Source organism: Colletotrichum destructivum, chromosome 2 (genome assembly GCF_034447905.1).
Source record: "Colletotrichum destructivum chromosome 2, complete sequence".
Lineage (NCBI taxonomy): Eukaryota > Fungi > Ascomycota > Sordariomycetes > Glomerellales > Glomerellaceae > Colletotrichum > Colletotrichum destructivum.
In genome coordinates, this window is record NC_085897.1 from 1847747 (window position 1) to 1861373 (window position 13627).

The 13627-nt window shown below is 54.6% G+C and overlaps 3 protein-coding genes across 3 annotated transcripts; 1 reads left to right on the forward strand and 2 right to left on the reverse strand.

Moving 5' to 3' along the window:
- Positions 1-1226: 1226 nt before the first annotated feature.
- CDEST_02766 (Putative arrestin-like, immunoglobulin E-set) lies at positions 1227-5864 on the reverse strand. Its single transcript, XM_062918925.1, has 2 exons — positions 4528-5864; positions 1227-4466 (listed from the first exon to the last, which is right to left on the reverse strand). The coding sequence occupies exons 1-2, from the start codon at positions 4978-4980 to the stop codon at positions 2604-2606; spliced, it is 2316 nt and encodes a 771-aa protein (XP_062774976.1). The 5' UTR covers positions 4981-5864; the 3' UTR covers positions 1227-2603.
- Positions 5865-6928: 1064 nt separating this feature from the next.
- CDEST_02767 (Putative Cell division protein Cdc6/18) lies at positions 6929-10054 on the reverse strand. The gene is made up of 2 exons (XM_062918926.1): positions 9817-10054; positions 6929-9757 (listed from the first exon to the last, which is right to left on the reverse strand). The coding sequence occupies exons 1-2, from the start codon at positions 9863-9865 to the stop codon at positions 7986-7988; spliced, it is 1821 nt and encodes a 606-aa protein (XP_062774977.1). The 5' UTR covers positions 9866-10054; the 3' UTR covers positions 6929-7985.
- A 242-nt stretch (positions 10055-10296) lies between these two features.
- On the forward strand, positions 10297-13612 carry CDEST_02768 (Putative aminotransferase class V domain, molybdenum cofactor sulfurase). Its single transcript, XM_062918927.1, has 2 exons — positions 10297-10696; positions 10751-13612. Exons 1-2 carry the CDS (start codon positions 10621-10623, stop codon positions 13126-13128), a joined length of 2454 nt encoding a protein of 817 aa, XP_062774978.1. The 5' UTR covers positions 10297-10620; the 3' UTR covers positions 13129-13612.
- The last annotated feature ends 15 nt before the right edge of the window (positions 13613-13627 follow it).

Sequence of the window (13627 nt, forward strand, 5' to 3'; positions counted from 1 at the left end):
CTCGAGAAATCCTGGCACCCGGGTGGAGAAGCTGTTAGGTTGCTGACAATTCCTTACATACCTGAATACTACTAAGGATAGAGGAGGCTGTATCAACTGTAGCGAGGGGCGAGCGCAGCAGCGCCAGCCACGATCTAGGGACTCGTGGCCCAATTGGTCCGTCGTCGTGGCCCCAGTGGCGTGGTTTGATGCCGCGTCCCTTCGCCTGTTTTGGCCCCGACCATCATAACCTCTCGCCTCGATCCTGCGCACCGCTGACAGGTTGCTGAGACGAAGGCGATGGCGCCGTGTCTATTCCGTCTATTCGCATGCACATCCTAACGCTGGCCCAAAAGGCCTTTGGCACGATCTTGCCACTGCTTGCTGCCTCCGGAAGACGATGCCCGCCCACCCCCAAAATCGACAAGCGGCTGCATTGAACGCCATGAAGACAGATTCCCGACGATGTTTGGAAATATAGCATCGTCTGCAAACACGGACGAGGCACCCCGCTGATTAAGGTACATACCTACCTTACAGTACCTATCTTAGGTATGTAGGAAAGTCAGGCGGTTAGGGCGCTCTCGCTGCGATTAGAGCGCGGTCTCTCCATAAGGGCGGACCTGATTGGTTTGTTGTGCCCATGTCCTCGCCATCCAACCCGTCGACAAGAAGTCAGGCGCTCAGTAATCTGCGGGAAATTTACCACACCTGCACTACGGTAAGATTTATGTATTAATTTTTCTCTTCTTCTTCTTCTTCTTCTTCTTCTTCTTCTGTAAATGTTATGGTGAGGGCGGTCTGTCCGCACTGAGTAAAATGCCGACGCGACTGCGGGGGGGGGGGGGGGGGGGGGGGGGGGCACAAAACGTCAAATGCAACTGTTTGATCAATCCCAAGCCCACAACCTTGCAGAGTTGAACACCGAGGCAGACCCCGCCGAAAGATACCCGCATAAAGTCCCATAAACATGCCACGATCCACCGTGGCCGTGAACATGGTTGCGAGGAGGGACGCTGCTGCGCGTTCCGTTTCCACACTTTTCCCAGTAGGTAGCACCTGCCACCAGGACCAACCAAAAAGAAATGGCTAAGCCTTGACATGTACCTGTGCCGAACACACGACGAGGCTCAGCCACTAATACTGGGAAAGATGCCGAATGCCCGCGACGGATTTATCGGTAGAACTCCTAGGTACAAGCGGTTGGAATTCAGGAATCCGACCACGACCAATTCACAATTTGACAATCTTGTCCCTAGTTAAGCCAAATGGCCCGAACCTGTGAGAAGGGAGCGTTTTAGTGTACCACTCTCTCAAAACAACGCAAGCAACGACTAGCCGCACACAATGCAGGGCCGATCGCCCAGGGCTTCCCAGAAAAAAGGAGAAAGAGGAAATCAAAACTTGGGGTCCAAGCACTGCCAAGCTTTGCGGCGACGGCTGTCTCGACGGGATGGGCTCAACCCCCCAGTTCCCGCCCACGTCAAGCTTCCATACGATTACAAGGCCGGCGGCGTCAGCCAACCATGCTTCCCTGGCTTCTCTGGCCTGTTTAGGGTCTCTGCCGGCACAGCACGTCCGACTTCAGTGACTAATAGACACTTGTTTTCCCACGACCGGCTGACCTGATACTGCAACTGTAACGACACTAGACACGCCGTTGGGCATGATCGGTCTTGGTTGCGCGCTGCCGTCGGGGCCGAATCGGCCGTTCCAGCGGGTGGCACCTGGAAATGTATCTTCTCATCACGTATCCGTCTCTTAAAAAGAAAAAGGAGGAGAAACCGGAAAATCGGGAGTCCACTTGCGAGACATCTTGGTATTCATGAAGTGTAATAGTGACCCGGAAAGACACGCGGAAAAAACGGGGGGAGTGTCCCAACCCAGGGGACGGACTGTTTGATCGTCAAGTCAAGCCTTCGACAAGCATTTCTCTCTATCTGGGAGTTGGAACAATAGAAGTGGAGCACTCGCCGTACCTGCCCTACATACCTAGGCAACACTAAAAGTAGTTAGCTATGTACCTACAGACGTGACCCTTCCACCCATCCACCCGCCCGCACATGACCCGTCACTTGCCGTGTATTCTCGCATGCTGCCTTCTATCTTCATCTCTTTCGCAGGTGGTAGGTCGAAAGCAAAGCTTGATATGGTTCGCAGCGAGTTAGTGTGTGTGTGTGTGTGTGTGTGTGTGTGTGTGTGTGTGTGTGTGTGTGTGTGTGTGTGTGTGCATGATCGGCCCAGCAGCGTCTACACGCCAGACACGCGGGAGAGTGTCGTGCCGAGAGGGATAGCTGCCGACTGCATGTGCGGCCGACTTGACGATGCTGCTATACTTTCGTCTGTCCTCCTTGCGGTGCAATGATGTAGAGAGAGGTGTGCACTGAAATATGGACTATAACATGTCCCTTCCACTCTAAAAAAGTAAGGAAAAAGAAGGCACATGTGTGTACTGTAATTCGCTCTCAATTCGTTTCTCACATTCATGTCTCTATAGTACTTTGTAGATGGCGCACTCGCAAATGCTTGACAAACAGACACACATAACCTATTATACACTATTCAACCATTTGTTGCTCATACCCTCGTCCTCGTCCTCGTCCTCATCCATGCGCCCATATGGGTCATCGCTCATACCTCGGCAGTGGCTCTGAGCCTGCTGCATGGTGGCTGGGTTGGCCAGCGCCTGCTTCTGTACTGTAGCTATACTGCTGGCCGTAGTCGTTCTCGTCTGTCAAGACCGGCGCCGACGGTTCAGCAACGTCGGCTGGCGGTGCCGATGAGCTGGGTCCGGCATCGTAGTCATCTGGAAACTCGGGTGGCGCGCTGGCTTCGTTCAGCAACCGTTGCCGCTCAAGTTCCTGTTTGTCTTCTGTTCGTGCCTCGCGCGATGTCGAAATATCATCAAGCGTCGGCGCCGACGGCTGATCCCCAACCCCGTTGCTTCCTTGGTGCGCTTGTGATTCGGATGGAGGCTCATCCTCAGCATCGTAGATGTTGGGCTCCGGCTCCGATGCCCCTGACGGGCCAGCCTCTCCCCTTTGAGGCGGCCGGCTCGGTAAAAGCCTCTCTTCTTGCCTCCGTGCTCGTTCTTTCTCCGTCAAACCACCCTCATCTGGGACTTGTGGAGGAGGCACGTAGGCCGGGGCTTGCACCTCATCTGGCGGACTCGTAGGCTGTATCATGATGGTGGGTTGTCGACCAAGCGGCCCCGGCATTTGAGGGGTGGGTTGCGGCCAGTAGCTCTCACCGTCATCTCCGTGGATGTCGTCGACGGGCCAGGGGCTAGAAGCCTCTTCCCTGCTAAGGGACCTTTCGCGCATCTGCAATGTACGCAACGTGTTACTCCGCCCGCGCAGCCTCGTGCTGTCTGTTGTGCCCAGAATCACCTCGAAAACGACCGATATCACTCCTTTTTCACGTCGTAGGCGATCCGTGTCTATCACGTTGCCCCCCCATGAGGTAAGGGCCGCGTTGTTGCCATCGGTCGCGCCAGAACCAGGCGCGTACTGTGCCACTCTCGACTGGCCACCCCCTTGGAGCTGGCTAGCAAGCCTGCCGCCCAAATCGACCAGGACCTCCACTTGGTATTTGAAGCTCACCATGTCGCCGGGCACGCCTTTGATAGTCGGAAAGACGTCTTCTGGTACCTTGAACGATGCCGTCACCGTTGTTTCCATTGTTGCCGGATCGATAATCAGAGGAGCGACAGACTGGGACAGATCTTTTCGGAAAACGCTGAGCGACGACGTGGAGGTTAACGAAAGACCGCCCAAACCTGTTCGCGACCGTGGATAGTAGTCTTCCTTCGCAAGCTTGCGGGCCTCTTCCTTGGACATGATGTCGGCGAACATGGAAGCGGGCGGCGCTGTGTCGACCCTGCCTTGCCGATACATCGTGACGATGACACCATGCATGCTCTTGATCCGCTTGATATGCTGGACCGAAACCTTTACTGATACCGTATCGCCCGGCAACGCGCCACCCTTAAGCATCTCGATCGTAGCCGTGATTGTTTTCTCGTCGACTGCTTGCATTTTGGAATTTGACAATGAGCTGCTGGCGAATTGAGGCTCCGCCCGGGCTAGACTAATGCCTGTGCTAGAGCTGACAGTGCTGTCGCCGCTGACTTCACTCTGCATATCTGTATGCGTTGGGCTCCGTGGATGATCTAGCGGATCGTGCGGAGATTCCTCTGTCGGTGCTGGTGAGTCGATGGCACGCTCAGCATCATGGTGTTCCGCGTCGGAGCCATTCTCGGTCGCATCCAAGGCGAGGGACGCCTTGTCAGCACCGGTGGTCCTTCTACGCCTTGACTTCTTGGATATCGGCTCGAGATAGATGGTCCGGGGGCGGGGAGGCGCCAGGGATCCAATATCTATTTTCTCAACCAGCTGAATCTTCCGATCGCAAGATGACGTGGGCGATATCGAGGTCGGGCGCGTGAGAGTCGCTGTGATCATGTAGGAAATCGTGCCTCGTTCAAACTGAGAGTGGCGATGCGTCAGCACTGCGTTTCCTTGCGTCAACCGAGGGGACAGGTCATACATCAATACTACTAGGCAGGCCCTTTTCAGGGAAGACTAAATCGAAGTTGAATTCATATTTCCCGGCCTCCAACCTCCCCTCACCGCTGAGCACCTGCTCATCTTGAAAGAGTGAGGCGTAGCCATTGCCGTGATACTGTGCCGACGTCCGACCGGACAGGGCAGGCTTCGCGACGGGGGGCTCGCTGACGGCTGGCCCCTTGTGCACGCGAACGTAGCCATGCAGGGCGACCGTGAGGTGAGTAATGCGGACAGGCTTGACTACAGTCAGGACTACGGCGCCATGGACATGGTCGCCGGCCGAGTACTGGCGGTGGGGGTCGTCGGGGCGGACGTGGAAGTCGGCTAGGTTACGCGAACGCGATCGGCCGGGCAGGGCTAGGCGAGAGAAAAACGAACGAGTGGACGAGGTTGTTTCTTCGACGGAGCCGTTGGAGTGCGAGTATGCGCCCATGTATGCAACGACTTGCGGGCCGGGCCTTTGGCTGTGTCGTGGATCGGTCGGAATTGGGTTCGGGGTCGGGTCGGTGATGATTGAGGGTGATGTTGTCGGCAACGGTGGACGTGGAGCAGATGTTGGTGCGGCGGGCGATGGCGAGTGATGGGGCGAAAGGGGCACAGCAGGGGCGACGACGACGAGGAAGGCGAAGATGGCGCCCTCGATGCCGACATACAACGAGGGGATTCGCAAAGCAAGGCCTGACTGGTGGCTTGCAGCTTTGGCGGGGAGGAAACGCCGTCACGTAGGCAGCAAGACGCGGCTCAAGGTGTCTTGTTCGTCTAGGTGGTAGTAGAAACGGCTGCTCGGGCGGCTGGAGACCGACTCCACGAGGTCTCGGTGTGTCAGGACGGTCAAGGGACCTGTGCGTGCTGTGCTTTCGGTAGGACTGGGAGGGGAATTGATTTGATGATGGAATGCCAGGCTGGGATCGGAGAGATGCTGGCAGCGGGTTTCTTGGTTGCATATGCCAAGAGCGAAGAGGGAGCCTTGCCAAGAAAGCTTCGCTTTTTCTGGAAATCTCGAGGGTTCACAGTCTCAGATTGCCCGTGGGTGCCGGGGTGTTTAGGAGGAAAACAGCCTGAGGCACGAGAAGTTGGGGCGATGGCCCGATGGGGGTCGGGGCCACGTAGTGTGTATTACTGTGCACGTTGGCTGCGCCGGGAGTATATTGCGCGGCTGCGGACTTTGGTTTCCCAAACGAAACTGGACTTCCTGGCTGGGAAGTGGGAGAGGCCGTCCTAGGTGGGAGTACTAACAAAGGTCGTCCGAGTGAAAGAAGGGGCGGAGAAAGGGAGTATTAGAAGTGGGCGGACGGACTCGGTGTCTAAGAAAGCGGCCTGTGTTCGTGTCAGTGACAATGCCGTCTGTCCGTATGTACCTAGGTAGCGCGAGTAAATAGGTACGGACAGATGACAGTGGGTAGACGGAGGGGGATCGACCCAAGTTACCTGGTAACCAAGTCCATTATCGAGCAAATGCCCCATTCTCGAGTGCGGAAGGACGGCAAGGAATGAGGGGGGGGTTTGGGCGGCAGCGGGAAGGAAACCAGGTTCGATTGGGCTGTGGACTGGGTCAAAGTGTGAGTTGTGGACTTGATCGATCTCCATTTCTGGAAGAGTAGCAGCCAGGGGGGCTAGGAGCAGCAAGACGGAGCGGGCAAGAGTCAGGGCGGTTTTGCACGTGTATCCGTAGTTAGTGTGCAGAAGGCATAGGTAGGCAGGTAGGTACGGAGGTACGAGATACATCCCCGGTACGTGCTTTGCTATCCTACCAAAAGAGAGAGAGAGAACTTCCTCTCCTTGCTGGCGGCTCGTAGCTAGCCTGACTAAGGATTCGGAACATGAGATCCTCACTTAGGAACCTTGGCAAATCTAGCTCTCTCCTGTGCCTGGCCGAGACTGGCCAAGGGCCTTCCTTTCTGGTGCTGCCACAACAAGAACAACACAAGAAGACATGCCACTCTCATCATCACATATACCGCCCATGACGCCCGTTTGACTCAAAAGAGCCTTACCATCTGAGCTTCCTTGCTTGGGTATCTTATCCGAACCCTGTCTGAGGGTGTCCGAGGTGGGTGTGCGAGGTAGGTGTGCGTCCTGTCCTGTTGGTGCTCCCCTCCGCAGAAGTGCGCATGTTTGCCTGTTTGCGCGGCCACCACTCAACCCACTCGCGGCTGCCGGGGCTGTATTTGAGATGCTGACAACCGACGAGGCCCAACTTCTACACTCAGGTACTTTGCCAAGGCGGTCCCTCCTAAGGTCGCACAGGTACACAATATGAAGAAAACCGGCAAAAAAACACAGTATAAGTGTTATGCCCAACACTGAACACATCACAAGGTTTCTTCAGAAACTCCCAACTTCTACACACATTGGAGAAGTTTCCCTGACCACAACCTCGCAGATGGTGGGCCAATCACTTGTACAGTCTCCCGACGGTGTGGAGGTAGTGCAGCTAGTGGCCCAAAAATGGTGCGTTCCGGCCACCTCAAGTCCAGTCCAACAGGTCTGGGAACGCCGATTCCACAACGGGACCAAGTGTGGAAAAGTTCTTTACTTACCGATTCCTCCATCCTCCCCCCTCCGCCCTCGTTAAAAACCACAGCATACAGATACACTGTTGAGTGTCTGTCTCTGCCCCTGTCTGCCTGATCCACCAATGCAACGAAGGCTTGTGAGAGACTTGTGAGAGACTGATGAGGCGATAAAAACGTGGCCGAATCTCACCTCGGTTTCCGACAGTCGAGATCGCAAGGTGGTTTGGGCAACATGAGCCCCAGGTAATCCTCCTTCGTAACCCTGTCGTCGGCCAAACACGCAAGCCAAGACCAAAAGGCCAGGTGAGGCGGCGGTGTCGTGTGAGTGAGAGCCACAAAGTGTTACACCGTTGGCGGTAGCAGATCTCATCCCAATCTGGGTTGTAACATAAAGACTTTCTTGGCAGAGGGATAGAAACACTTTGTTCTCCGGCCGAGATACAGCAATGTCCAAAGTATTCCTCCAGTCACACACGCGCGTGCCCGTCCCTCCTTCTATCCATCCGAGTCCCCGGCACCTCATCCCCGTTTCGCCTCATAATCGTACTCAGTTCACGCGCCGGACATTTGTATCTCGTCACATCTACCTGCCCCAACAAGCATTATTCTGTTTTAATCGTCTGGTATCATGCTATTACCGTCTCGTCTCTAATAGTTTCCTCACGCCGCATCGATGCCCTTTGTTCGGGCACCTCCCATGTCGGCTGCCTCCCCTCCGTCTCCAACTAAGTCCCCGGTGCTTCCAATGACCGACCTATCCGTCTATATTCAGACAGGTCTCACAATACAATTCCTTACCGATCGTGGCCACCGATCCGCAACAGATCGCCACGTGCCATGCTTTTCCGGACTCCGATAGCATGCCAAATGCCAAATGCACCCCCAAGAACTCCCGGTGCTGTTCATGCTCTAGTCTAATAAATCAATCCAACGCCTCGCCGCTGAGGATGCTCGACAAAATGCCAGCTCCGACGCCCTCGGCAATTTTCTCCATTTCCTTCTCGCCAACACAGCTGGCCACTCGCTTGTCTTCCCCTGTGGGGAGCGCAGGCTTTCGTCCTCTCTTGCTCGGTGTCTGTGTCATCACGAGACTGCCAGTCTTCCCATCGACAGGGTTGATAAGACCTAGAGTCTCCAGACTTCCGATGACCTCTCGAAACTCTGAGCTTGACAGCGGGTGTAGAACCGAGTCTCGTGTGCAAAGGACAGAATACGTCTCGTACAAAGTTTTTACTGTAGGTGCCATTGTCTGCGACTTGGTGGGTGTACTCAGGCCAGTGGCCATCTTTGCCGCTCGGTTGCGCTTCTCAAGGGCAACCAATGAGCAAAGTGCTGCCTTTTGCTGTAGGTTGAGGGCTTTCAGTCGCTGGTTGGTTCCATTGCTGAATGCTGCTTGTGTGACTTGGTTCAGGTGCTTCAGGAGAACTCGCGGGGCACTCTCGGCCGTCAACGTCTTGAGAGACGCCGCTGCGACGTGAGAGACGCTTCTGGAGGACCCACTAGAGCCGGCCATGTTGGCCTTTTCACCAAGAGGCTTCCGGGACGGTGTCATCTGCAGAACCTTCTCCCTTGCCTCGTTTTCGTGTTGCCGCCGGGTCTCTGACTCGACCACGTCTAGCGCGCGTCGGCAGACCTCGAAGGCTTTTCTTAAGTCCCCCGTCTGACTCGACACCTTTCGCGAGCAGAGTTCAATGGCCGCGGGGTGGAAAAAGGGGAGTGTTTTCTCCTTGCTGTCGACCGGCATCAGAGTCATCAGACGCGTAGTGATGATGCTCTTAATTTGGGCGGCCGAGTACGGATGAAATGGGAGAAGCTCCGGCTTGAGGTTCTTGGATTTGAGCCGGGGCAAAAATCGGTCGGTGAGGTCGAGTGCGTTCGCAATGCCGATCAAGGCCAATCGTGATGGTTGCTGCAAAGACCACTCAAACAACCGATATAAGCTCTCCAAGCCCATGGTCAGGATGTGGTCGATCTCGTCCAAAACAAGCAGGTATACAGGCGAGTCTTTCTTCTTTGTGACAAAAATGTTCTGCAGCTCTTCCATGGCCACGGCTTCCGAGAGATCGCCGTTGTAACCCAAGAGCTCCAGCAGGGTGCTGTACAGGTCCTTGGAAGACTTGATACTCATGCAATTGACGTACGCTTGTCGAACCGTGGTCGATTCTATCAACTGCTCTGTGATCTCCTTGACCATTGCACTTTTTCCCGTCCCAGGAGGGCCGCTGACGTAGAGGCACCCACTCGGTGTTGACGAAGAGCATCGCTGGACGAATCGAGTCAATTGCTCTCGCTCCTTCTCGCGTCCCACAAGTTGGCCTGGGTCAGCACCCCGGGCAAAAAGCTGTCGGGCAGAGTGGTAGACGGTCTGAAGAGAACCAGGCGTGAGAGGAGACTGGGGCGTCAACCTCTGGAAGAGTCTTCCGGCGGACTTGACAACCTGCCGCGGCGTAGAGGGCGATTCGGCGAAGACGTCTCGGTGTCGTGGTGTTTGAGGCGTGATTGGGGTCGTCTTCAAGAAGCTATGTGAGCGGGAATGCTTAGTTCTTTTCGAGGTCGGTTCGGCATATGCGTCCTCATTGTCAAGCTGGCAGTCGAGCTCGAGCGTGGCTGTTGCGTCGGGATCTGCGTTCTCGTCGTTGTCCAGGGCGGCTCGGGTTTGTCGCCTGGTGCGCTTGGCGGGAAGCTGGGATTCGTCTAGACAAGTTGTGAGAAGGAGGCTTCAACAGGAGTTGCGAAGATGTGACTGAACCTACCTTGATGCTGGACAGGCCTCGTCCGCTTGCCGAGTAAGGTACGAGACATTGTTGCTGATGATTGGGTGGACGAAATAGATAACCGTACTCGACAGTTCTCGAGAATTATCGCCTTGGGAAGCTGCTTTCACGATATGAAGAGTCGTGCGGTAGGAGATGTTGAGTGGGGGAACTTGTGGTTACCTGTGGAACTGCAGACTCTTAATTAAGTGGTAGGCGCGCGCCAGTACGATGGCCGGGGAACGACGCGATACCAGGGTCGCGCAGCGCGCTTTCTCGCGATTTCCATCAAACAATCCATTTAAGCGTGACGGATGGTCCGTGCATGCGTCGTGCTTTCCTCACCCAATGCAGCGAGGCACGGTCCAAGTTACAGTGCCAATATCTATTATGTTCTTCACACTGTAAATCCCCCTTGTTTCCCCACGAACGATGTGGCAATCGACGACAACCCCACCGACCGGAGGTGCCCGGCGATTTCAGCATGAAAGCCGGACGAAGCCGCCCTCCATGATGCTGCAACACCTCTCCCTTTGCTGCCTTGCCTGAATGTTCAGAGTCCCCTTCGTTATGACACACCATACCAGATACCCTCGTCTTTTTCGTCCACCGTATGGATAGGGGCTTGTTCAGGCTTCTCGTCTCACCCTAATCCAGGGCGTTGGTACACATAAAATTCGCAAGGCAACCGGCGTTCCTGTTCAACCTTCCGTCCCTCTCAACTTGCTTCTAGCAAAAATATCTAGCCACCTTACTGTCCCTGAGTTAAAGTTGGACTCATTTCTGGTTTCGCTCCCTGCCAAGATGGTTGACACGGGGACAAGACGTTACAACTCCCGGGTCGAGGAGTTTAGAGAGAGAGAGTATCCTATGCTCAAAGGTATAATCGCCTCCCTGCAATCATGGTAGCCTGGCATATTAATCCTGGTATTAGACTCAATCTACCTTGATCATGCCGGATCGACGTTGTACTCCAAGTCTCTCATCGAGAGGTTCTCTGTAGACATGATGTCGAATCTACTAGGAAATCCACACTCTGCCTCGTCGTCCTCTCAGCTCTCCACATCGCGCATCGAGAACGTTCGTCTCAGGCTTCTGAGCTTCTTCAACGCCGACCCCGACAAGTTCGACCTAGTTTTCGTAGCGAATGCTACCGCCGGGATCAAGCTTGTATCAGAAGCTTTTAGGGCTCTGCCTGAGGGCTTTTCATATGCGTACCATCAAGCATGCCACACGAGCATTATTGGGGTTCGAGAAGAGGCGCGCGAGAGCGCGTGTGTTTCAAGCAATGACGTAGAGAGTTGGATTTCTGGAACACACCACTTCGACTTCGAACAGCCAGGATCGCACACGCTCTTTGCATATACGGCTCAGTCTCATATGGACGGTCGGCGCTACCCCTTGAAGTGGCCTTTTCTCTTACGACAATCGCCTACTGCAAACCACTCGAGTACATTCACGCTCTTGGACGCAGCCTCACTAGTCGCGACGACTCCTCTAGATCTCAGCAACTCGGAATCGGCCCCCGATTTCACAGTTCTCAGCCTCTACAAGATATTCGGCTTTCCAGACTTGGGCGCTTTGATCGTGAGGAGACAGGCCGAGTCGGTGTTTAACCACAGGCACTATTTTGGTGGTGGGACTGTCGATATGGTGGTCTGTGGAAAGGAAAGTTGGCATTCGCTGAAAACGACATTCTTGCATGAGCGTTTGGAGGATGGCACTTTGCCATTTCACAACATCCTCGCACTGGATGCAGCGTTGGATGCCCATACGGAGCTGTTTGGAAACATGGCTTGCGTGTCATTGCATACGACCTTTCTAGCAACTCGCCTGTACGATGGGTTAGCTGCCCTCAAGCACGGCAATGGACTATTGGTCTGCGTCATCTACTCGCAGCCAAGCAATGGCGATGATTCTTCTGCCAGCGGACCGCTCATTTCATTCAACATTCGCAACTCTGCCGGTGTCTGGGTCAGCTTGCATGAGTTTGAGAAACTCGCAACACTGAAGAACTTGCACATTCGGACCGGCGGTGTGTGCAGCCCAGGGGGTGTTGCGGCGGCACTCGGATTGAGCCCCTGGGAGATGAAAAATAACTTCTCGTCTGGTTTCCGCTGCGGGACGGACCAAGACATCGTTGCCGGGAAGCCAACCGGTGTGATACGAGCAAGTCTAGGCGCAATGAGCACGCTATCGGATGTTGATTTCCTCATCAACTTCGTCAAAGAGTTTTATCTGGAAGAAATCGTACCCACCACCATGTACCACGTTGCAAAGCCTTCATTCGCAAAGCTTCGTATCCAGAGCATTAGTGTGTATCCCATCAAAAGCTGCGGCGGCTACTCCGTACCTTCTGGTATGGTCTGGGAAGTCAGGCCCGAGGGTTTGGTCTGGGACAGAGAATGGTGTCTGGTGCATCAGGGATCGGGGCAAGCGCTCAGCCAGAAACGGTACCCAAAGATGGCTTTGTTTCGACCCATCCTCGATTTCGACCGCGGTCTATTACGTGTCGCCTACCGTGGTGAAAAACCAGTGCACCTACCCGAAGAGATCTCTGTGCCCCTTTCCGCAGATCCGAGTCAACTCGACTCGCAAAGCTCAGCTCGAACGAGACTTTCTCGTGTATGCGGAGACAATGTCACAACGTATATCTACAACTCTCCTTCTGTCAATAACTTCTTTAGCGACATTCTCAATGTGCCGTGCGTATTGTCTCGGTTCCCAGCCGGTGGTCAAGGACTCGCCATGCGTCACTCGAAAGCCAAGGTGCAAAAGCACGAGCAAGACAAAATTACGACGCCAAGGACATGCCCGGGGGCTTTCCCGGAACTGCCATCTCCTCCAGATTCGGATTCGGAGCACTCTACAGCGAAAATACTACTCTCTAACGAAAGCCCAATACTTGTGATCAACACGGCTAGTCTACACGCCCTGAACCGCGAGATCGAGGCGAATGGCGGAAGACCCGTCCCATCAGAGTCATTCCGGGCCAACTTGGTGATCGGAACGACTCATGGGTCCGAACAAGTAGCATGGGCGGAGGATGGTTGGGCTAGCCTTACAGTAGGCGGCGAGAAGTTCAACATGATGGGAGCCTGTCGCAGGTGTCAAATGGTCTGCGTCGATCAAGAGACTGGCGAAAGGCACCCGGAGCCGTTCGTCACGTTGGCCAAAGTCCGGAGGTTTGACGGCAAGGTATACTTCGGCACGCACATGGGCCACGAACCAAATCCTACCTCTGCAACGAAAGGGAAACAGTTTCCTTTCATACGAGTTGGAGACGCGGTCAATGTTGGTGCTAGAGCATGATCGAATTGACCTGTAGGCAGTGGTTCCGATCGTAATGACAGAGGCCCATGGCTCATGATGACAGCAGCCGGAACATGTCAAATAATTGCACATGCAGTCGATGGCGATACAGTATTTCGATGAGTGTGAGAATGCTTCTGCTGCTACTTGTTTCTTAACACAGTCTATGTCGCAAATGATTTCAAGTCCCGAACGTAGTCATCGTGATGATAACATGGCTGTCACTCGTTTCCCCATTCCATTCGGAAAGGATATTCTCATGATTCTCAGGGTTCTGGTGAGTCCTAACGTGGTCTAACGGGAAGCTGGACCAAGGTCACTCTGACCATACGAAACCCCAAATACAGCGCAAGCCGGAAAAGCAATGTCCCTGCCACCCGCGTAGAGTGTCCCTGACACGTACAGTGTGTTCTCCCACGTTAGTCCGGCCCGACACTGTCACACGTTCAAACACCTTCTATGTGCCGTGTCCTCCAACCTACAACCTGCTTCTTCCATC

What these genes read in the sequence shown, in the direction of transcription:
- CDEST_02766 (XM_062918925.1), bottom strand. Translation starts at nt 4,980, where the DNA reads ATGGGCGCATACTCGCACTCCAACGGCTCCGTCGAAGAAACAACCTCG. An exon ending in GCCTGCCTAGTAGTATTGAT is followed by an intron (nt 4,467 to 4,527) that starts GTATGACCTGTC and finishes CGCCACTCTCAG; the next exon opens with TTTGAACGAGGCACGATTTC.
- CDEST_02767 (XM_062918926.1), bottom strand. Translation starts at nt 9,865, where the DNA reads ATGTCTCGTACCTTACTCGGCAAGCGGACGAGGCCTGTCCAGCATCAA. An exon ending in GAGGCCTGTCCAGCATCAAG is followed by an intron (nt 9,758 to 9,816) that starts GTAGGTTCAGTC and finishes CAACTTGTCTAG; the next exon opens with ACGAATCCCAGCTTCCCGCC.
- CDEST_02768 (XM_062918927.1), top strand. Translation starts at nt 10,621, where the DNA reads ATGGTTGACACGGGGACAAGACGTTACAACTCCCGGGTCGAGGAGTTT. An exon ending in AGAGTATCCTATGCTCAAAG is followed by an intron (nt 10,697 to 10,750) that starts GTATAATCGCCT and finishes TCCTGGTATTAG; the next exon opens with ACTCAATCTACCTTGATCAT.